The sequence below is a fragment of the Lagenorhynchus albirostris genome, chromosome 5 (genome assembly GCF_949774975.1).
Source record: "Lagenorhynchus albirostris chromosome 5, mLagAlb1.1, whole genome shotgun sequence".
NCBI classification, from domain to species: domain Eukaryota; kingdom Metazoa; phylum Chordata; class Mammalia; order Artiodactyla; family Delphinidae; genus Lagenorhynchus; species Lagenorhynchus albirostris.
Genome location: NC_083099.1, coordinates 9,086,583 through 9,110,795, shown reverse-complemented (window position 1 = coordinate 9,110,795; position 24,213 = coordinate 9,086,583). Strand labels below are relative to the sequence as shown.

Here is a 24,213-nt window from a genome sequence, read left to right as displayed (position 1 = left end):
TAGAAGAATGTGTTGTAAAGAGACAGAAGCGTGCAACTACCAGATTAAATTAATTATATATCGCTTCTATTGATATAAACTTTGTACATTTTCTAAAACATTGTTATAAAATGTCCCATCTTCAGAAGAAACCAAAGAATGCCATAACGAGATGTTAAAAAAAGAAAAAATATTATATAATTTATGTAAAAGTTATAACTTGATAATTATAGGCTTTCAAATGGTCCTTAAGAAGACAGAAATTGCTAATTTAACTCCAAAAGTCACACATCTTAAAACACACAAATAAATCCATAGTAAGTGCATACCTAAATAGAAACCATCAACTTAAAATGGATATGTTTAGTGCAATAGACAACTTCCAGAAAATAATAATTAATTACTATTAATAAGATTCATCTTGTAAACTCATTTGGAAAATTTGCTAAGCGATAGTCAGAAAAGAAATCTTTAAGGCCATGGAGCTTTGGAGGGACTGGTTTCTCCCAGACACTCCTACCACCAAAGTTTGGAAAGGGCTCTTTTCTCTACAATCTCAGAAATGCCCAACTGTCTAAAGTCCTCCAAAGTGGACCATTTGTCAAATATTCAATGTATTCTATCAGAAGAACATTTCACATGTGTTTCTCTTTCTAACCTAACAAGAAAACTTCTCATCCTCTCTGACAAACAGAAAGAGTCCCTGAGTTTCATTTTCTCCTTTCTAAAATGTCTGTCTTCTGAGGACGTGGCTTGAGGTAGGGGAAAGAGCATCTGACTGAATAGGGGATTTGAAAACTGAGTATCTGACTTTTCTCATTTTTCTCATACCAAAAGGTTGGTATAATGATTCCATGAATTCACGCATGTGAAGGTGCTGAGAAAACTGTGAATCACTGTCAAGTGCAAGGTATTCATATTTCTTGAATCAGAGCATGGACATTGTGAAAATATGCTTTCAACCAACAGCTCTGGCCTGGAGCCTACTGCCCCAGCCAGAAGACAAAGCTCCTGGTGTGGCTACCCCTACCGAAGCCTGAGGGACAGGAGTGCACAGGAGCCATCTCGCCAAGGCAGAGCCAGCCAAGAGCTTCCTGAGGCTGGTCTAGGTTTTCCCTGGTGAGGTTCTCTTAAGAATAACACCCAGGGCCTGAAGGAAGCCCCTTCTTGAAGATGATTTATAACCTGAGTTCCTCAGTGGTTTAGGTCCTTGGTCTGGCAGGACCCAGGGACATCCAATCATCTTCCATATGACCTAAACTCTTCAGAGAAGCTGGAAGATAATCCAGTCTCTCAGGCCTAAAGGTGTCCTGGGTCTTCAGTGAGCCACAAGGGACCTCTGCCTTCAACAAGCATTAGAAAGAAATCCTGTTCCGGTCCAACCCAAGCCAAAGACTAGTCTCAAAACAGATTTCGAATATCTTCATTGTGGGGGGGCGGGGGGGGGAATGAAATGCACAGTGATTTCACACAGATTCCTCTCTGGCAAAATATAAAAAGACAAAATCCTGCAGTCCTTTTCTATACCTGTGGTCTCCTCCTTTACTAAACCCCTTCCATTTTAGTCATTTGTAAATAAGCACATGAAAACCTTATGTGTGGTATATTGGTTCCAGGTTAAGCACTGGATTGCAACTGCTGCAAAACAGTACTAACTCAACCGCTCTATAACCCGTTTTTCCAAATCCTAAGTACTCATTTTACATTGATAATACATTTAATACATTAAAAATTCCCTAAAATTTAATTCATTGAATCACTGTCCAAGGGTAAAAGGTGAACAAACTGGTTGTGAGCTGTTATGATAAAATTAAGGAATGCAAAGGGATTCTCTATGAAGCAGTGAAATAAAATTATTCACACATATCAGATAATCATTTCAGAATGTGGTTAGATGGCCAATGATACTGTGTTAATAGAAACTTTTTTTCTGTGAAAGAGCTTCACTAAGAATCTACAGTATCTAAGTACATTCATCATTGGCTAAATATCCCAGCTAAAGGCTTGGTCTCAACCCCCTCTTGAGAACAAACACATACAGCTGAGGGTGGCTCAACCAGTTTATCAGTAATTCAGGCCAAAATAAATTACAGTTTCTATCCCAACTTATCAGCAGGTACAGTCTTTAGACATACATATAGGAAAGCAACCCAGAGTATCTTAATAGTATACAAAAATAAATATCACAACTAAGAATTAATGTAATTTTGGCTAAAAAAACAAAAAACGATGAGTAAGGAAAGCAGAATCATATCTGGAAAACAAATAAAAGCATTAAAGTCCTAGAAAAATTAGAAAACAAAAGCTATATTAAGGAATTACTAAGTCAAATATTTGGATAGATTAAAACAAAAAAAAAAGAAGAAGCTCAACGCTTAAATTCACACTGGTCTTAAGTAAGCCCTTCTTTTGTTAGTATTTGGTACATATGATAACTCTAAACACCACAAACTCAGTGTTCAGTCAAGTCCAAGTATTTTTTGTTTAGTCACTCTTACAAAAGTCATATATGTATATAAAGAATTCCTCATTCTTTTTGGTAAGAAATATTGTATTGAAGGCTTAACAGATCAAATGCAGTAAGTGTGTGTGTCGGCAGATGGACATGTATGCATGTATTTGGGTGCCATTCTTTTCTGCTTAGAGAAACATATCTTTCTTAAAGTTACAGCAATGCCTTCTTTATCGTCTGCTCCTATAGACATTAAGACTTAATTGATTTTCATTGAATAAAATGGAGAAAATGGACCTTTGGGATGGTTCTAAACAATAATCATTTCAGAACATTACAATATGCAGTTTAAGACCCTCCACAAGTGGCTGTATATTATGTCTATTTCTTATTTATGGGGTATCTATGGCAGTTTCACTTTTAGTGTTGAGTGAGTTTTATCTCTATACTTGGAAATGGACGGCCATTTTTTACTATTGATGAAATTAACATTAAGAGATAATTTCATTATGACATTATGTTACATAAGCACTTTTAATTAGTACTCCATATTTACTTTCCATCGTTTTAGCTGACCTCATTGTTAAGAGTTGCACAGGCCACAAATTAAATGTGTAAGAAATCTATTTGCTTGTGGATCTTACATCTAATCCACTCTCAAATTTGTATCTAACAGTTGTACTGAAAATTAACTTCTCAATTCTCATAATAGTTTTGAGGCTACCTTTTAAACTTGATTAAAAAAATACAGATGCGCATACGCAAAATTACCTGGCAGGTGACTTCTGTCCTTTCTAAAAAGTGCAAAAATTTGGAAAATAGAAAATGTGCCCATTTCTGGGAATATGGATGGAATTCCTTATCAGCCCCATTTAAAGCTGCCTTCAAGGATTGTATTAAACTTAATTATGAAAGATTACAAACGAGATGATGCGTAATTGGTACCAGCTGCAGTTGGTATTGGAAAGCATAAATACAAATGGAATTATTTATTTTTATTTATTTACTATTCAAATGGTGGTTCTAAAACGTGCAGGGATAAAATGGACTTCATTACTTGTTTTTTCCCTATTGAGTTTAAAATACCTTTTTACTTAATAGTAGTAGGGCCAAATATCCCATTTCAAGATGACTTTTCACCCCCAAAGAACCCCCCAAATGAAGCAACACAAAGTAATTTTTTTCCCTCTATCTAATTAGTAGCTACTTGTTTTTATATCAGAATTAGTGAGCTGGGACCAAATTCTCCTCAAGCAAGTCTATGAATTACTATTAAAAAAAAAATCCCTATCCATCTACCTTTCTCAGGCTTGTTGAGATTCTTCCTTAGACTTTTTCTTTTTTTTAAACAAAAACACAAAGCAGAAAGGTGAGGAGGAAAAAGAGAGTTCACCTGGGGAGGGCGGCTGGGCGGTGTGCTTATCAGGGGGGCAGGACCCATCGCTGAGGCTGCATTCAAGCTCCTTTCCCTTTCATCCTGGTAAATTCGATCTCTCTCAGCTTCCGGTAACTGCAAGAAATTCTGCATAGCCCGAAGGTTTACCAGCAAAGACTGGGATGCAGTCTTGGGGTCCTCTTCCTTTCGTAGGATTTCTGAAAGCAAGCCCTGCAGGGAATGAAAGGCACAGGGTGAGCTTGCCCCCATGCTCTGCCCAGCCCGCGGTGAACCTTTCCTTTTCTTCTCCACTCTGTTCAGAAAATGAACAGTCAGAAGCATTAATTCCACATAGGAATATATTAGTTACAATTGAAGTGGTAGAGAAGAGAGCCTCAATTGTATTCTTAATTTTATTAAGCGTCTGCTTTACATATAACATAAACTGCAACTGCCTAATTGGTCTCCTTCTTTTGAGTAGCCTAACTTGCCATGAAATCTTTCACAGAGACAGGATTGAGGCAAGTTAAGAATAAATGAAATGCTCATAATACGACAGCACTGAACTGTATAGTTCTCAAGCTGCCAAGACAAAGGCAGTGGAATGCCAACAGCCCAATATGTATGTAAAGATACAAAGCCATTTCGAGAGAAGTAGGATTTACAAAGAAAATACTCGAAAATGAATTGTAACATACTAGGAAAAAGAATATCACTAAAGCATCATCTAAGATTTATGCTATGTTTTTGCAGGCGATATTTTACATTATTCCTTGGTTTTCAAATTATTGGAGTCAATGACAAGTGATTCTATTTACCGCTTAAGGAAACTATACTGCTTGCTATACAATATACCTCTGAGTAACAGGTTGAAAATTTGAACTTCAGAAACCATCCTTTAAATTTGAAATACATAACCCCTTTTCCACACTGCAAAAATCCATCGTAGCATGCCAAGAAAAAGAATATTATCAAATTCTGTAAAAATCAAATTTCTTGAGGAATAAACATTTTTAATAGTGCTAGAAGAAATTCACAAACCATTAGTAAACTTCTTTATGGTATTCCTCCCCAAATAACAGAGAATTGTTAACTACTTCTTTAATTTTTGGAAGAATGCATTTTAAAAATGGGTGTCTCTCCACAATTTTGTTTAAGGGCTTATATGAAATACAAGGATTAGAAACATTTTCTGCCCATTTGATAAGGACTGAGCAGGCCTTACCTCTTCAACCTTCTGCATGAAAAAATGCCTGGAATGCCAAGACGTGTTTGCTTTCTACATTTCAGTTTATCACAATATGGCTCAGAATAAAATGTTGTGGAGATCTCTATATCATTTGCAAATTTCACTTTCTAATAACCCTGCAGAAATGGCAACAGGGTACATTTGGGAAAGGCAGGTAAAGTGTCATGTCAAAACAACCAAGCCCCAACGTTATAACATTGGGGTTTTTTCATGGTTTCCTAGAAGTGCAAACCTGGCTTTGTTCCCAATTCCTCAAGGAAAATGTAGCATATTGCCCCAAGATAACAGTTGGGTACAGACAATATAAAAGCAGTGTCCACTTCAAAAACGATCTATATAGGCTGCTATTAAAAAAGATCCTCCAATAGGCTCGGGGGCTTAAGAGTACATTTTAGTTTCTCATTTGGTCTATGCAAGGGAAGCCAGTTTCACCCTAAGAAATGTGACTGAAGAATGAAGGGTACTTGTCCTTTCATTTATAATACTGACAAGTAATGTTGCAACCGTGTTTATACATGAGCAAAACATCCAGTCAATTTAACTAAAATTCAGTCAAACAGGCAGTCAATCACCCAGCTATTTAATTTGCGCAAGGCCAACTAATTAGATTGACTGTGTTTTTGATGTGTCACGTTGAAACCAAGAAATACAGGTCTCAGAAACAATGTTTGAAAATAGGTGTAAAAAAAACAGCCCTTGCTCTAAACTCTTCCCTACCAAATGGGGATAAAAAATTTTTATAAAGATATTAAAAGATGTATTTCACAAAGCAATGTATCTTAACTCTACAGAAAGAGAAACATACAGTACACATAAATACATTATAAATTCCTTGAGTACAATAGTCTAATATTCTTTTTTTGTCATCCCAGCACAATGCCTGCCACGTAAGTGTTTGATAAATATTTACTAAATGGATTATGTGTATTCAGACCATAGAAGGAAAAAATTCCAAATGGGTGACAGAAACTTAACAACAAGATATGTTCCCCATGGGAAAATTCTAATGGTAATTAATAAGGTACTCAAGGTGAGCCTTCAGTGGAAAGTTATGTGGCACTTTGTAAGACGTTTATCTGCACTAATTGTTCAGTAATTAAAAAAAATTTTTTTGCAGCAACATGGATGGACCTAGAGATTATCATACTAAGTGAAGTAAGTCTGACAGAGAAAGACAAGTATCACGTATCACTTATATTCGGAATCTAAGAAAAATGATACAAATGAACTTATTTACAAAACAGAAACAGACACACAGACCCAGAAAACAAACTTACGGTTACCAAAGAGGAAGGGAGGAAGGATAAAACAGGAGTGTGGGACTAACACATACACACTACTATCAACATACATAAAATAATCAACAAGGACCTACTGTATAGCACAGGGAACTATACTCAATATTTTGTAATAACCTGTAAGGGAAAAGAATCTGAAAAAAATATATAAGAATATATAAACTGAATTACTGTGCTGTACACCTGAAGCTAACGTAACATTGTAAATCAACTATTTACAAAACACTTTAGGTCAAAAGAGATCCTATAAACAGATGTTATTATATTTGGGAAATTTGAAATTAGACATTCAGAGATCTCAGATAACAAAATGTCATCTCTTTCCATTACAAATGTTTCCCGAGACAGCAGAGAACTACAGTGAGAAAGCCAACACATGAAAAAATACATAATGATATCAAGTCTTGCTAACATGAGACTGAGTCATTCCTGTATGGCTTAAAGTAACAGATAGAAGGTCACTTGGGAGAGAATTTAGCAATTTCTCTACTCATATTTTGACGTTAGCATGACGTCCCATTTGAGCATATGAAATGTTTTCCGGGCAAAGCATTTTATTTCCACTTAATTATTCTAACTAGAGTGAGTGCAGGTTTTCTGCCTGGGATGTGTTGAAGGTCTAGACTGATATTTCAAATCCTGGGACATTCACAGAGCTCGAAAGCAGACAGTGTAGACAGCCTCAGGTATTTTACAAACCTTCGGGTTTTTGTGTGGTTTTTTTTTTTTTTTTTTGGCCCAGGCTTTCAATGAGGGGAGTGCCCCCTGGTGGAAATGCTTGAAAATATTATTAGAAAATGTTTTGATTAGAATGTGTTAATTACTTTTTTAAAGAGAATGATGTCACTTGAGAAAATTCTGGATGCGAAATGACTGGCATTAGAATCCGGGTATGGGAATGCACGTTTTGGTCCTGTTTGGGTTGTTGTTATTTGAGTAGCTACATTTATGGATTCAAGATGTATGTGGCCCTTGTTTCCCATTTCCCATGACTGAAAATCCAGTTAAGACTTGCCAAGTTAGGTCAAGATCATTTGTAGTAATGCCCCATGGTGGATAGTAAGAGAGACCTCTTACCAAAAACTTTTCTTCATGCTAAAAAATAACATGTCAAGGTCATCATGTACCATACTTGCTATCGCTGAAATACCAGGACTAAAATATTTACCAATATTATGCCCCATAGGTGCTCAATAAATTTGCTGAATGAAATTAAACAAAATCATTAGTCATTTTTGTTTCCAAAAAGAACTTGCGATTTTGTATATTATGTAGTATGTTACCAGCACCTCATGGATATCAATTTTATGGGAAACGAGAAGCTGCTTTTCATGCACTTCACATCTTCAGATTGTTCAATATGTGCTCTATACATGAAAACGTAAGATTATTCTGCATCGCCATTCCATAGTGGTGGTGAGATTTCTAATGTTTTCAATTAAAGAGTGAACTTGCTGATGAATACCTAAACCTTTTTTACATTCCAGAAAGAGTTTACAAGTAAAATTCATTAGTATTGGAAAAGAAAGAAAAACCTTCAATAAATATTATCAGTACTTCCAAAAGCTAATTATGAATTCTTTAAAACAGCAGATAAGCGAAAGAGACTGCCAGTATGAACAAAAAGCCTGTCTGGCCTCCCGTTTGTCTCCTCTTTGAACATAATCACTGATTCAAATAGATTTTTATCAGCTTCGTGGAACTTCAAAGCCCTCAGAAGGAAAATATGATTTGATGAAACCTCCCTCTAAAAATAAAACATGTAGAAGATTCTTCAAGGCTACCTGCCTCGTTTGGTGAATTTTTAATCACATGTCCAGGTAAAGACTACTTTCAAACTCCACCTCCTACCTTGGACTCAGGCCAAGCAAGTTATAAGCAGACACATTTATCTCTGTCGGTTGGGAGGCCAAACAAGAGCTGTCACGTCGGGGTAATAGCACCTTTTTACCTTTTATTCAATAGTGATATGGAGAGTGGACTTTTCTTAAATTACACTGTGAAGAATTATAGGAACACAGTAGCAATTTCTGTTATACTTAAGCAGGCAAATTTCTCTCCACCACATAATTTACAGAACTCAAATTCAATAAAACATTACATGATGGTCCATTACTGTTATCAGTTTTGAATAATCCATCTTCATTCTTTATTTTACTGGAAAATAAAGTGTGCCAAAGACAAGAGGAGGGGGGAGAAAAAAGGGGAAAAGCCACAGAATGGGATCAGAGTTAAACTATGGGATTTATTTTAAAAAGCGGGGGGAGCACTAAAGAATATATTTTCTTCTATCACGACCTTTAAGTAGCAGTAATACAGAGAAGTGAATGGAAAAGTATAAATCTAGAAGCTTCAGCAATTAATTTTAGCCATGGGTTTCCATTAAAAAGACATCAAGTAGGCATAACTGAATGAATGACAGATGCTAAAAGCTGGTACCTTCCGTAGCAATTAAAGAACATATGCCCATCAATTCAGAAGGGGGAAACATCCTTAAAACAAGGAATTATATAAATTTCATCACAAGCTTTCAGAAAAGGTAGACTTTTTTTCATCTTTTTGTTTTCTTTTGTTTTCGACTTTAAAAAATAGCGATACAGGAATGTCTTAAAAGAGAGGGGTATGTTTTAATTCAGGAGACCCAATTAAGCTGATGAGAAAATTCTCCAATGAAGAGTTGAAAGATGAGACCCAGGATTTTAAAGTTATACAGAGCTGTCGATATTCTCAACTCACAACAGCATCATCTATTACATGAATGTTTTAACATACTGTTTATAGGATGCCAGTGTCTTTATCTGATCACATCAGAGGACTTTGCATTTGTATGTACATATTTTTCATTAATTTTTTTAAAACCTGGAGCCGGAATTGCACACTGTAATAAGTACACACAAACGTGTCTGTGCGGTTTAACTCTGCAGAGCTCCTGCTCTATACATATGCATTAGCATGTGTATTTTCATCCTCCACACTCACACCATACACTCTCACGATGCACCTGCTTTTATTGAAATGCATACAGTTTGAAATAAACATACTACATACACTCATATGAATATATAATCATTAAAATAAATGCAGCTGTGTGTGTACGTGTGAGTGTGCGTGGTGTTTTGGTATGACCACCGAAAAGACATGCATGCTTGCGTGTTCCAAAGCGAATTCCCCAAAAGCGAACTCTTAAATATACATAGACAATGACTCTCATTGAAATCTAACAGCTTCAAACATGGCCCATCATCCACTTCGACGGAGGAGTCCCAATTACCTCGATACGGGTTTAAAACCAAACCCCTCTGTCATCCGGGGCTCCAGACAATTTTTCGGTAATGACTCTTTCTCAACTGGCTATTATTAATAAAGAGATGGATATCAAGCTGCACCCGGGTTTCATTCTCCTCTCTCCCTTGAAAACATTAAGTCACTGTTTTCAATGTTAACCACAGAGATAACCATCTTTTCGAAGAGATTGATAGGGTATAAAATACAGAACTCTGTCTCTTTTCCAGTAACAAATCCTATTGATATCTGTGGAATCCGTCCACATGAAAACCCAAGGAGAACAAATGGTCACTCTCCAGGGTGATGATGCCTGGGACATTACAGCCCCACAGGAAGAAAAAACACACTGATGGGTGGTGACCTTACCCTTTTCACCTTCAGCTAGACTCTCTTTACTACATAAAACACACTTTCCTTGGTCCTTTAAGAAATAACAATTTGCTCAATTTCCAAAATGCTTTCCACTGTCTGTGAGTCATCTGTGTCCATGTCAGTGCTGTCTCTGTGGGCTTTCAATTCAGTTCAACAAGCAACTTTTAGGCAGAGACCTGCCTGGTTTTTGCCCAGTACTAAGAACTACTGGTAGTTACTGCTATTTACAAAAATAAAGGATGCTGCCAGAAACAGGAGTAGCTAGAAGGCTGACTTGATCCTTTCATCTATTCATTTTTAAAATTTTTTTTAAAATAATGACCCTCCAACTGAATAGAGGTGTCATATTAAATTTACCACCTAATAATGAACACATTTTTAAGTTGTAAAGATATATTAATAAAACTAGGTAAAACCATACAATTTTAACCTGAGAAATAACTTTGCAACCACCCTTTTAAACACAGACAGATGATGTACAAAAAACAGTTAAAGAAACTGAAAACAAACACTGAGTTAAAGGCTTTGTAAGGCCTCCTAAGTTTCAATCCAGTGAAGGCAAGCCAAACATAAGTCACAGCTGGGATTCTCCTAGGTATGGAAACTGCCAGCAAGGAATTAATACTAGATATTTTTGTACCCGGATTTTATTTTTTATTTTAATTTTTTTTGCGGTACGCGGGCCTCTCACTGTTATGGCCTCTCCCGTTGCGGAGCACAGGCTCCGGACGCGCAGGCCCAGTGGCCGTGGCTCCGCGGCATGTGGGATCCTCCCGGACCGGGACATGAACCCGTGTCCTCTGCATTGGCAGGCGTACTCTCAACCACTGCGCCACCAGGGAAGCCCCCGGATTTTATTCTTATAATCATGTAATAAACAAAATAAATACGAAAGGAAAGTATGAGTCAGGCCAAAAAAAAAAAAAATTGACGAAAGAACAGTGGCAAAACAAGAAAAGTTAAAAGGACATAATGTCCTCATTCTAATCAAAGTTACATGTTCTTCTGGGGTTTTTCTGGGGAGGGTGTGTGTGTGTGTAATAAACACCATGTATATATCATACTAGTTTCAAAAAAAAAGACATTTTAAAAAAATCCTCTCATTCAGTGTTTAATGGAATCAATTTTTTTTTTTTTTTTTTTGCGGTACGTGGGCCTCTCACTGTTGTGGCCTCTCCCGTTGCGGAGCACAGGCTCTGGACGCGCACCGGGGAACGAACCCGTGTCCCCTGCATCGGCAGGCGGACTCTCAACCACTGCACCACCAGGGAAGCCCAATGGAACCCATTTTTTTAGGGCTTTTCAGATGTCTTTATCTTAGGTCTTCTCCTGTATATCACCCTTTCTCCACATCCTGCTAACCATCTTCCTTCCTGATAATATCTTCACAGGAATTTGCCCAGGAGGACAAAGGTGAGAACACAAGGGGTATATGCAAATCTCAGTGAGAAGTCTCGAGCTAAGGCCTCCAAGGCCAAGCTTACCCCCAGGGCCTGTTTTGTAAATAGTTTTATGCATTTCTGTCTATGGCTGCTATGGCCCTCAAAGACTAAAATACTTACTATCTGGCCTATTACCGAAAAGGTCTGTGGATCCCTGGTCTAGGAAAGGTGGATAGTGGGCTAGAAGCCTGGAGCCCTACCAATGAAATGGCCTTGACCAAGTCCTCAAACCTTTCTCAATCTGCTACCAACAGTCTATAATTCCATTACATAAAAGCATAGATAATGTCAGTTTGAAATATTTTCGATATTTATTCTTTCAAGGCCCCTGAGTCAGGATCGATTTGTACACAGCTTTCTCTTGATAGAAGAGGTTTACGATAAGCAGAGAAATGATAAAATGTAGGCACCCCCAGGTACAGACAATATGACCACAGGGAGAGAAGGAAAAAAATGTTAGTACAAAGTAAGAGCATAAACATTAGTGTAGATGGGATTGAAGAAGGAAGAGAAAAAGAGAGAGAGGAACCATTTACACATAAAACAAAACTGACCTGAGTTCTGTTAAAAGCCACACGTGCAAATACTGCCTGGGAGATTCCTGCCCGTTTCAGTTCATCACGTACCCACTGGTAGATTTCGGAAGACACCTCTGTGTTGGTGGAAACCTGTTGCTCCAAAGGCTTATTCATAGATCTACTAACAGGGGGAGGGTGGTTCAAGTACTGTTGGTTTAAGGACTGCTGGGCTAGAAGTCTGTTCACTGCATACTGCTGGTTCAGCAGCTGAGCCATCACCAGCTGCTGGTTGACCAACTGAGGACTGATGGGCGTTGACACGAGCCCAGGGTGCAGGTTGGGAAGAGGGGTCCGGACAGAGGGCTGGCTGCCGTGGGAGAGCTGCGCGGGGGACGGGGGTTGCTCCGCGGTGTTCCCTGGGACCGGCTGCTGGCCAAAGTTGACGTGGTTGGCACCTTGCTGGGATAGTTCAGAGAGACTATCCATTTCAACTGAAGTGGACAAGAAGGAAAATCACGTTGAGCCAACAATGATCTGCATTGATAAGGATCTCTGGTCATTCCCTAATACAGACAGAAGGCACAGGGCACACCCAAGGTCCAAGGAAACTAGGAACATCTCAAGATGGAATGCAACTGGCCATGCTTTTACTTTTGTCCTCTGCACCATGGCACAAACTCTGAAAGGGGGATAACGCTTTCTAGTTTTATAATGTGGTTTAGATTTAAGGCCAGAAATCAATTATTTTCAAAGTCTATGTGACTAGTCTGGGGGTCAAACGATTATTCACTCTTACTTCTTATAAGACAACATTTATTTTAAAATAGCTTCTAGGGAATTCCCCGGCAGTCCAGTGGTTAGGACTTGGCGCTTTCACTGCTGAGGATCTGGGTTTGATCCCTGGTTGGGGACCTAAGATCCTGCAAGCCACATGCTGCATGCGGCCCCAAAAAAACCAAATAGCTTCTAGAAGAACACTCTTTCCTTAACGGCAACTAGAAAGAGTGAGTGGAGCTAGGAAAAGATCATATGCAACTGTAGAAAAAAGAAATATGCAAGTATTTTCTCATAATATATACATTAACTGTTACTACTCCAGACAAAAAGTTTGCATGAAAAAAAGTACACAAATGTTACTTATGTTCAATTTTAACCTAGCTGTTAATATAGAAAACTAATCAATATAATAAATAATAAAAGTGGTCATAATGATCAGTAATGATAACTGAGTGCATGCTGGACACTGGGCTGGGTATCTTACACGTCCTGTTTTGCTGAATTCTAACTATCATGTTAGATGATGGGTATAGCTGCAAATATTTCTTAGAATGAAGCAAAGGACTTAATGTATTGCAAGCCAGCATACCCAGTGTTGCTAAGACCCAAATGCTTCTTGAAGAAGCTGTGACCATCACCAGATGCTATGACAATCTTTCAAGGAAGGGGTAGGGAGTCACTCTGATGCAATGGTGATACCGTCACCATCTTGCAATTTATTACCACCCACACAGGACGAACGTTTCTCCCTTGGCTACATCCCTCACATGGACTGGCTGAGAGTGAATAGTGTGTCAACTGCTTTCCTGCTACAGGGAAGAGACTGCTTGGATGCTCTTGACCTGAAAGGCTGAGGACGGTCAGTAGGTGAGTCTTTCTAAATAGTACACCATGGGAATTCCCTGGCGGTCCAGTGGTTAAGACTCTGCACTTTCACTGCTGTGGGGTCTGGGTTTGATCCCTGGTTGGGGAACTAAGATCCCACAAGCTGTGCAGTGCGGCCAATAAATAAATAAATAGTACACCATGCTTCCCATGTGTGGACTCTGGGTTGATTTTAATCATCATTTCTCTTTTTATTAAATATTCAGGCTTTATATTTAGAGGAACTTATCATACTGCTATAGTCACTGATATATGCAAAATATAACTAAGCATTGGGGAAGAAACCTTCCATTTCTACCAGTGATATCAGCCCAAGTGGGCCATTCATAGGGAATAGTAATTCAAGCAATTATTCCAAAAAATGATGCATTGTCTTCATTACAGCTCTAAGCTATAAACGGCAAAGAATCTGTTTTGGTAGATGGATGGTTTTGCTTCAAATATTAAACGCTAAAACAGGCTCAAAATTCAGGTTCTCTTGCCTCTTAAAATCTTCAGGAGAAGTTATTATTGTGTTACTGAATGAACGTAACGGAAGTAAACAGAAATAGACTTAAAACACAACGTAATGCTATGCATATCAAACATCCCATTCCTATATTATTTTAAAACATTTTATTTAGTAGGTACAAGAAAGAAAACCTTAATAGAAATTAAAACATTAACCTTAATCACAGTGTTTGCTTTAACGAACACTAACAAACTCAACAGGGAGAAATGACATCATCTAAATGCTAGGTAGGGTACAACACACAACTTTTATCTGTCACTTCACACTGCAGATAATTTTAATGTATTTCCTGCGTAACAAATATTGATCTAAAGTTACATGTTAAGATAGGATGCCATGGCAGTGAGAGTCTAGAAATGATGCAATGGTTCTTTGGTTACGGATGGTAAAGCACTATGCTCACCAAAGTGCCTATATGGGGGGGCTGGAGACTATAGCTGTAAATATCACTTGATCTCAACTGTGGAGACTATAAATACAATTGAATATCCTCAAAAATTGGGTGTAAAAATTGGCACTTTCCCTTTCTCTCAAAGAAAACTCAAAAAAACATAAAAGCATGATTTATCTCTGAGAGAACCCACAGCCAATATTAGTTATTCAAGGCCTGGTTAGGTCTTCACTGAGATGTTAAAAAATGACAGCTCCCCCCCCCACCCCGCCTCGCCTCCATCTCCTGCATGTCTGACAACCAAGTCAGTTGGGCTGATTTAAACACAAACATTTATTGAATTTAATTATCTCATTATACTCAGACCCACTCCCCACCCTCCAAGAAACATTCTAAATTGATCTCTAATTGGGCAATCACAAGACCTGGCTTTACATGCAACTTGGATAAACCCCCAAATGACACGTAATGGTATGTAGCCACCGCTGCAACGGTTTTCTGCTTACCCATCATATCTTTTGTCTTCTTGAAATGTTTGTACCACCTTCCAAATTCTTGACATTTTGCTGCTGAGACATTTGCATAGTAAGTGCTGTTCACAATGGAAGAAATCATACTCTGCGTGAAGAGGGGGATGGAAACAGTTGTAATACACAGCGGCACAAGACAGAACACGGACATGATTTCAATTGTGGAAACTGTAACTTTTTTTCATCAACTGAGTACCAATACATTTTTGTTTCACACTGTAGCCTAAAGCCATGACGTCTTCAAAGTCAGTAAGTAGAGCATCAAATGCTTTATTTAAGTAGAAAGCAACAGTCCGCTGAGACTGGTATAAAATGATCACACCCACAGACTTTGCTCTAGTATGTATGGGGCCTCCACCAATGTCATCTGTTCCTGGGCGGACAAACTTCAAACTTCCACCGATCCCAGTAAATCCAAATACTTGGAGATGGCTTTCTGATTGTAATTCATAAATAAATGCCACTTTGTGGTTTGGTGACTAAATTCTCCATCCTTGCAACTCCCAGGATGGCCCAGGAACCATAATATCAGCATCATCTGGAAGCTTATTAGAAATGCAGAATATTGGGCCCTACTCCAGACCTGGTCAGGCAGCACCTGCATTTTCATCAGATCCCCGGGGATTTGCGTGCCCACTAAAGTTTGGGAAACACCCCTTGCACTTGCTACTCATAGTATTTGGGTTTCACCTGGAGGTAAATTAACACTGTTGCAAGGCTGACTGACCACATTTAAGAAGAGAAAAACTATTCACAAAGATCCTCTAACAGAAGAAAAACATATGCTGCAATCTTATTGCTAGCTTCATATATAGTAAAGCTTGGGTTTTGAATTTCAAACTAACCATATAATTTTTAAAAATATGCATTTCATGGTGACTCATCTCTCAAGGATACCACAAAAAAGAAAACGCCCTATTTTGTCACTTGTCTTCATCCTGCTTCTAATAACAAAAGCTTGGAAAATGGAGTCAACAGCTTAACATAGAAAAATGAAGAAAGACAATGATTTTGATGTATTACTAGTTTTGTCTTTATTTTTTTAAACTCATTTTCAACAAAGAAAAGTATTTTCTTCCCAGGAAATTTTGGTTCTGGTCATTTCAGTGACTTGGTCATGGTTATTTCCAGCCACAACACTCATATTCTCTAGTAGTGGCTAAATTAATTTCTCACTGAGTCGTAGGAATAATTAGACTTTGCAGAGCCAATCTGTCCTCCACTCCTATGTGTAGAAACATGAGAACTTACATTTCAGACTTCAGGTGGTCTGTGGTGAAAACGGTTTACAGAAGGCGGGGAACAAGCAGAAAAGCCAGTTTGGGGACAAAAGTATTTTTACATCGTTACCTTCTTTAAGCTACTTCTAACGTAGAGCTCTTTTGATTATCATTGATTCTCCTGACATCCGTCATCAGTGTTAATTCTGTAGCATGCTCACACTCCTGTAATATGTAAACCTTGGGGATCTTTGAAGAACTTCCAGTGAAGGATAAGCTGGGGTTACATTATTGATGTAAAACATGGCTATCTTTCCTAAGAGGCACTATGATATCTTTTTTTTTTTTGACACTTTCTACTGGATAGTCATTTTTACATTTCTCTAAAAAGACATTCTTAATGTGCTCATGATACTCTGCCATTAATCCAGACTAAGAGAGTCCCTCAGTCCAAGGTACAAAAAGATACTTAGCAAGGTTGCCAAAACCGGACCCAGAAGATTACCTGATCCAGTTAACAATCCGTCAGCTTCAATCACACTTACTCTATTAACGATGGATCAATAAAGTCAGACACTAACAAAACTACTGAGACGGCTGATGGATCACTGTGATTCTGCAAATGGGTGAGAGCCCATGTTCTTCTACTTTGGTCCAATTTTTAAAAAATTATTACTCTTCAACTTAGACGTGCTGGCAGATTCTTAAATGTTAACATAATAGTACATGTAAATTTTAGATGTAGCTTATGTCTTAGTTTTCAGAAAAGTCTGAAATATCAAAATTTTGCTGAGGTTTTTGACAAATGTCCAGGCTACCTGACTTTGCCAATGGTTCCATCTATGAGATTCGCTCTTTGCTGTGCACCTACTACGTCCCTGGCTGGTACTAGGGATACAAGGGCAGATAAGATACAGTCTCAGCCTACAAGAAGTTTACCGTCTATTAGGAAGAGACATGTAAACAGATCATTTCAATTTAATGTGATTCAGTAGAGCAAGAGTGGAAAATATATGGGGGTGGGGGAGGAAGAAAAATATACAATGTGTGGGAAAAAGAAAAAAAAAACATCTGAAATATTTTTATAAAACTAGAGCCCATATGTAACAGTGCTATGTAGTTCATTATTACCCATATGTGGAAAATAATATCCATATGTGCGTGTTCATCAAAGCTTCCCCCTGCCCTCGTTTAACCCTAAATTGGTAGGCTCTGTCCTTAAGTGACTTTCTGGATGCTTTCTGCTCTGTCAAGTGGTGCAGGCTTAGGGAAACTCTGAATAACATAAATATTAGCCTAAGTGAGACATAAGTCAAAAGGCTAATCCACAGGTTATGACGCATGCCAAAGCAACTTTCTAGATTCTCTATCTTTCTGTGCTTTTAGGGGGCCGGGAAATAGTCCATAATTCAGGTAACTTGGGGTCACCTCTATTTTTACTGGAACAATATGCAGTGATATGTCCAACTAAACTGCTCAGACAGCCACTGCATGAGACATTTTGTTTTCCCTGTGGTACAATCCCCACAGAAGGCTTAGGCATGGCATCTAACTAGGTCTATGAGTTTTAAAGGCAGGGAAGAGAGATTTCAGAATCTTGGGGGTCACATGGTATTTGAAAGATCACATTCAGTCCTGTGTCTTAAATTTGGAAAATCATAAAGAAACACCTCTTGTTTTGTTAATACAAAGAAGAGAAAGTCAAGATTGGTAATACTTTCCTACGGGCTGAGGATGGATGGGGGGTAGGTAAACGAAGATCCATGTTTCTGAGAAGGAGGCTTGGGATTCTTCTGTCAATCAAAAGGATGTAGTTTAAAAAGATCACTAACTAAAAAGATTACTCACTAAGCTATGAGTCCATGCAGGTCTGGGGCTCTGTATTCCTTTCCAGCCCAAATGCCTGGCATGTATTAAATACACACTAAATGTTCATTTGATGAAGCAGAATGAGCTAAACCTGCATTCAAGTCCAACATGTATCACACACTGGTAGTGTGACCTCGGTCAGATTAACTGACCACTATGACAATTCCCAGTACTAAGCGGGAATGTCAGCAGCAGTCACCTCTTGGGGCTGTTCTGAGAACCTATTCATATGGACTTTTTTTTTTTTCATTCATCCAGCAACTATCTATGGAACTCCTGCTATGTGCCTAGAACTGAACAAGTCACTAGAAAAATAATGACTTGAAGAGACATACTATCTCCACTTGGACTGACAATAAATAAAACAATGAATGTGATACAATTAGCACAGAGCCTGGAACATACGGAGTATGGACTTAAGAGAAGTTAATTACTATGACAACCCTCTGCCTCCCTCTTCATTGGCTTTTATTATGTGATCACATTTCAGATCAGTCGAAAGACTATGCTTTAAATAACATATGAGTCTTAGATACAAGTTTCAAATGATGTATTTTAAGTCAAAGAAATTTTCTTATGAAAGAACAAAGAGGATACAAATTAAATGATTCAATGACAAGTCGGGTCAAGGGATAACAAGGGAAAACATCAATGAAAAAGAGCATTTCCATTTGTTTCAATAGTCCAATTTGGTGGTATCTTCCAAAGCTGGCCAGTAGGTACCAGGTGGTAGTTGACATCAGGAAGATACACACCACTCCTCTGACTTATTTGATCCATGCCCTCTTCCATCTCTAGCTAACAGCTGCTCACCTAGGATACAATTTCAGCGCAGACTCCTGCAGGGCTCTTCCTGATGGCCCAAACATCCCGTACATAGAACCTCCATGGCACCCATCATGCTGTTTATTTCCCACTAGGTGGGTGAGCCTTGGGGCTTATCTCCATATAGCCTGGACCTATCACAGGGCTGGGCAACCTATTTGGTGATCGATAAAAGGTCACTGAAATAAGTCATTACTGCAGGCTACCAGAAAGTCCTCTTCTCTGTTTTCTTAAAGGTCAAAGGTAATGTTAGATTAATTGTCACAGGGAATCTTTTCGATCCATCAGTTTTAGCTGTCAAGCTCGAGCTCAAAGAGTTTGAAGAACCTTTGTTCTTGAATTTGCAAGAGCTCCCTTCCAGGTTTTTGAAGCTACTTCCTCACAGATGTCTTGGAAGTCACCGAGCTCGGTGCTCGTGTTCTCCCAGATCTCTGGGTGTCTATTTATACGAGCTTCTCCAAAGCACTGGGAAAAGGGCACGGCTTGCCTGACAAGTCTTCTTATTTGGTGGCCAGTCTGTGGAAAGCATCCACGTTCAGGGACTAAAATAGCCAGGCTGATAAAACTCCTTCGGTTTAAATCCCAAGTTCAAACACTACCCAGGAACACAAACCAAGGCAGAGGCCCCAGCTTCCAGCGTCAGGAAATACAGTTTGGAAGTCGGCAGAAATTGGCTGTGGGTCTCCTAACCCCAGTGTGACACAATATTCTCATCCTAGGAGCCAAGTTGTAAGCTTTTCTCAGATCCATAAAGCACATGTCTGCGCCCTATGAGGAGCTCCGGCTCTTTCTGAGAGTCTGCTCGAGTTCCGATCTGAAAGAATGCCATCTTCACAGAAACCCTGGTTCTCTAGAATGATACCATCTGCCACAGGCTGAGCTTCCTTTTCAGCCAAATACATTATTTATAACCTTTCTAATTGTGAAAAGGTAAGGGTGGAATTTTTCTACAGCCTGACTTCGATATGGTTAGAACATTCTGAACCTTTGCTCTCAAATACTGCAGGTCTCTGCATTTGAAAAACAAAAAACAACCCCCAAACCCATAAGGAATTGGTGGAAGTTACATAATTTTTTCAAAATATTCTATCCTGTCAACCCCCTGCTAGAATAGGACGTACACTGTTAAGTGTGTATTTATAACACATTTAGAAAACCGAAGGAAGAGTTTTTTATTTTTCTCCTTGGTCATCTTAGGAGCCAAGGAAGAGGTTGGGGGGAGAGGTGAGGCCTTCTGAAAAAACGGTTCATCAACTGGGGAAAGGCAGTGATCTGATTACCCTTAAAATTGCTTTGCTGTGCCTTTAACATCAACAAAAAAACCCACCCCCAAACAATGCTAATCAGGTTATTCAATCATTTAAACCAAAACTGTTCATGCTTTTCTGCCAAATCAACCAACCACAGCAAAATCTGTTATCTCTGATTGCTCAGCTTCCAGTCAAAAAACCAGTTAACCCCGACTATACCAAAAGTTTTCCAAAATACCCTCAAAGCGCTGCGTGCTCATGGAGGAGAGAGAGAAAGCCATGCCATCTTTAAAGGGTAATTGGAGCGCTGGACCCTATTTGCATATTACAGTTCACTCTAATAAACTACACAGCCTGTACCGGAAGCCAGCAGGTCCCTAGCATTCATGGGATCTCCATACAGGCTTTCCGTGCACAATTTTTTTTTTTTTTTAACAGGACTGTGATATCATGATCAAAACTTACTAAAGACTTGTGGATGGTCTGACTGAGGTGGGAAGAGGTGCCAGAGCCTCTACAAAATGGTGGTTCACCCAAGTTTAAAGCTTTCAGGCTCCATCAGCAGAGAGGGCAAAAGCTACCACATCTTATTTACACAATTATCTAAATACGATTAAACAGCTGATGGACAAATATTAAACTGGAAAATGTACAGTCATTTCAGCTTAATGTAATCCTCTTTCTGTAAACACCCAAGATGATTTTTTTTCAACCAGAACAGTCCTGACATCTCATAAGCCTAAGGGTGAATAGCAAGAGATTGTTTTTGATAGTTATAAATATTCAAAAGACATGCAGACCATCTGCTTTCATAATACAGGTAAAGCAAGACTGAAATGGGGACTGCTGTATAAAAATGATTCTTTTAGCAAAGTCTTCCTCTCCTCGAAAACTATAAAGACAGATGTCAAAAACTGTTTACACAGAGCAATCAGGAGCGTGCAAAATGTAATATTCCTTTTACACACAGTGCTTGCTAAAGAGATTTTTTTTTTCCTTTTTCTTCCCATCTGTGTGTTGCAACACATTTCTACAAGTTAAAAACATTTTTTTTTTCAAACAGAGATCTCATGAATACCCAAAAACATGCTATCTGGTTTCTGAATGCTAATTAATTTCAACTAAGGAATCTGAATATCTTGTTCTGTAGGAAGGAATGTATGTTTTGAATTGGAATACTCCAGAGACACAAGGGAAATCATCTTGCACAGGTTTAATTCTGTAAGGCGATTTTTCATGGTTCTACCTTGTCTGTAATATATATCTGGTACATCCATGTCTTAAAATGAAAGCACATAACTGCTAATGTCTTTGGCATAAAGTCTAAAATAATTGTTTTCTGAAATAAATGTCCGTGCGTGCAGAATGTATATACAGAAACCTTTAACTTCTCAGGCGACACACAGTGATGCTTTATAAAGCCCCGCAGTTAATTTTCAGGGTTGGAACACTAATCTTGACAGTAACCTTTTTATGTATTGTATTAATGGCACAGAGACATTAAGCACCTTTTTATAATTTTCAATAAAATGAGCATTTACTGAACAATCTGTCAAACTGCTGGCTCTCTATTATTTTACATTTTTATTTTTTGACAAGTGTAACTTCACACACTCGGCTGGCCCTCCCCTCTCTCTAGGTCCGGCCTGCCTATGGCCTGAATTTTCACAGCAGGTTTTTAGATGCGCGTGGGAAACTTAAAGGTCAAATTTTAACTTCAGATCAAATGGAATCAACTCCACATTCAAACACTGTTTTAATAGGGATTCTCAGTAAATGGGGTTTTCTTTTCATCCCAAAGGATATCAAATACTACAAACAAGGCATCATAGGAGATGGTGACATGGAACGAATTTGTTGAAAATTCACAGGTAGTCCCCATCTGGTATTGAGGGAGGGGAGGAAGGGAATCGGGCTTCGATTTATGGGAAGCAAATGGCAGGACTTCTAAGTGTCATATTCTCTTTGTGATGTTAGCTTATGTTCCCCAAATCTTTCCCTCTGGATCCTTTATTGCTTTCTAAGCTATTCTCTTGGGAGATACAACTGGGGCATACTTGGCATCTCAATTTGTTGAGAAGAGACTAATCACTTCTAAATTTTACTTAAACTCCAGTTGCCATCGTTAAGGCTCTTGCCATCTTGATCAATCCCGGTGCCTTGAAAATGGCAACGTCACACAGAGTCACCCTTGTATCGTGCTAAAAATAGAAACTCGGTACAAAGCTCCAAAGGAGTACAAAGGGAAGCACAAAGAGAACCTGGGCGATTCTGTTTTAATTCTCTTACTACATTTCCTAAAGATGAAAATGTGACCGTTTCGAAGCACAGGAATTTTATGTAATGGTTTAAATAGCCAATTCATCATGTTTAAAGGAAATGCTGGCTCACAGTTCGTATGGCTTTTCCGCATAATTAAAGTAATTTTACATAAGGCCCAGATAATATCTTCTGACCAGATTCTCTATTCTATCTTTTTGTATAAGTATCATCTAGATCGTTCTTAATGCTACTGAAACCTTCTTATTCAAACGAATTGAATACATTGGTAAAGAGCTTAAATTAGAAAATATTTGCTAAAAAGCGTACCGTTACTAAGGGCATGTAATATTTCAAACTAACTGCAGGCTTAGGTTTGCTCATCTGCAACATGAAGGGAAATGAACTAGATAATCTGCAAGGTCCCTTCTAACAGCTTGAAGATTCTATGAGATCTATAGGCATTCCCAGACACAGGTCCTACAGGGTCTTCTTTAATGACTAAAGAAGATGCGATTGTTATACCCATCAACCGTTCACTGTGCAGACATTACCAACTACAGTTTTATTTTTTAGGAAGGTTGGAGTCCCTCGGTATCTTGCTTATAATATGATTATTAAAAACATACTCACTATCATGAAACATTACGCTACTCCAAATAGAATTTTCATAAGTTTTTCATTAGATAAATCTAATGAGTTTTATTTGATTTTATAGAAAAAATCATTTCCTAAAATTCTAAATCCTGAGCACTGGGAATGCTTGCTCCTTCTTTCTCTGATGGCCCTTGTGTGGTTAAATCTCCCATTCTCTATGGAGATTAAAATTTCTCATATCTGTACTTAGAAATAGCAGAAAAAGATACCAAATTTGTATTAAATTCCAGAGGTCCTAAATAAAGCATTTTGAGAAACTTCAAGTCACAGAGTGAAAAAAAAACTAAAGTAGTCTGAACAATCCACTTTTCCAAAAGTAAATACTAGAATCAGACTCTCTAACTCTTCACAGATTTTATATCCCTTCCTTCCTTGTATGAACGCTATTAGATTTTTAAGCCACACTGCCTAAAAACTGGGGAGAAAAGTAAGACTGCTTTTTAGCTTTTTATGGGGCCAAAGACTTTCTTTGGGAGTCTCATGAAACCGATGGAAGCTCTCCCCACATATATAATCCCCAAAAGAGGCTTGGAACTTCTGGGTCTGCACAAACCCTTGGGAGCCCACTGCGTGGGCAGTGGATCACACCCAGATCTGATCCAAGATTTCACAGGAGACTGAGGGCTAGGTCATGTCCCTGATTTCTGTGTTTTATTAGTTGTTAGTTGTTAGCCAAGACTTCCCACGTCTACTAAATAAATAGAAACCAATGTCACCTCTGGATGAGGTCACAAAGAAAAATCAAATTAACCTAGCTCACCTCTATCAGTATTATGAAAATGCTTTACAGTTTAGGAAAATGCCATATACTGGTAATCACCTCTTTGGGAGTTATGGTGAAATGGTAAAAAAAAAAAATGTGCTGGACGGGCTGTCCGTCATGAAGTAAGGAGCTCAGTCCATCACCAGGTGCGTGAGAGCCAGGCTGAGCTGGTGCCTCCTGCAGAAGGGTGGACAGACCAAGCCCCTGAGGCCTGTTCTGCAATGGCTCAACACTTATCTCCACTTGCAGCTCTCTCTAAATTCAGGTGATTCTGGACCTTCACACCGCTGACTTTTACACACTAGA

At 38.5% G+C, this 24,213-nt stretch overlaps 1 protein-coding gene across 6 annotated transcripts in view; it reads right to left on the bottom strand.

Moving 5' to 3' along the window:
* The window catches only part of SATB1 (SATB homeobox 1), a 79,611-nt gene that overhangs the window by 36,436 nt on the left and 18,962 nt on the right, over positions 1-24,213 (bottom strand). For 5 of the 6 annotated variants that reach the window (XM_060149547.1, XM_060149546.1, XM_060149545.1 and 2 more), the window contains 3 exons: positions 15,041-15,152; positions 12,007-12,461; positions 3,825-4,037 (listed from right to left, as the gene is read on the bottom strand). In XM_060149547.1, coding sequence (XP_060005530.1) covers positions 3,825-4,037; positions 12,007-12,461; positions 15,041-15,152 — 780 coding nt within the window. The remainder of the gene's footprint in view (positions 1-3,824; positions 4,038-12,006; positions 12,462-15,040; positions 15,153-24,213) is intronic. The other variant, XM_060149549.1, reaches the window with a different exon arrangement.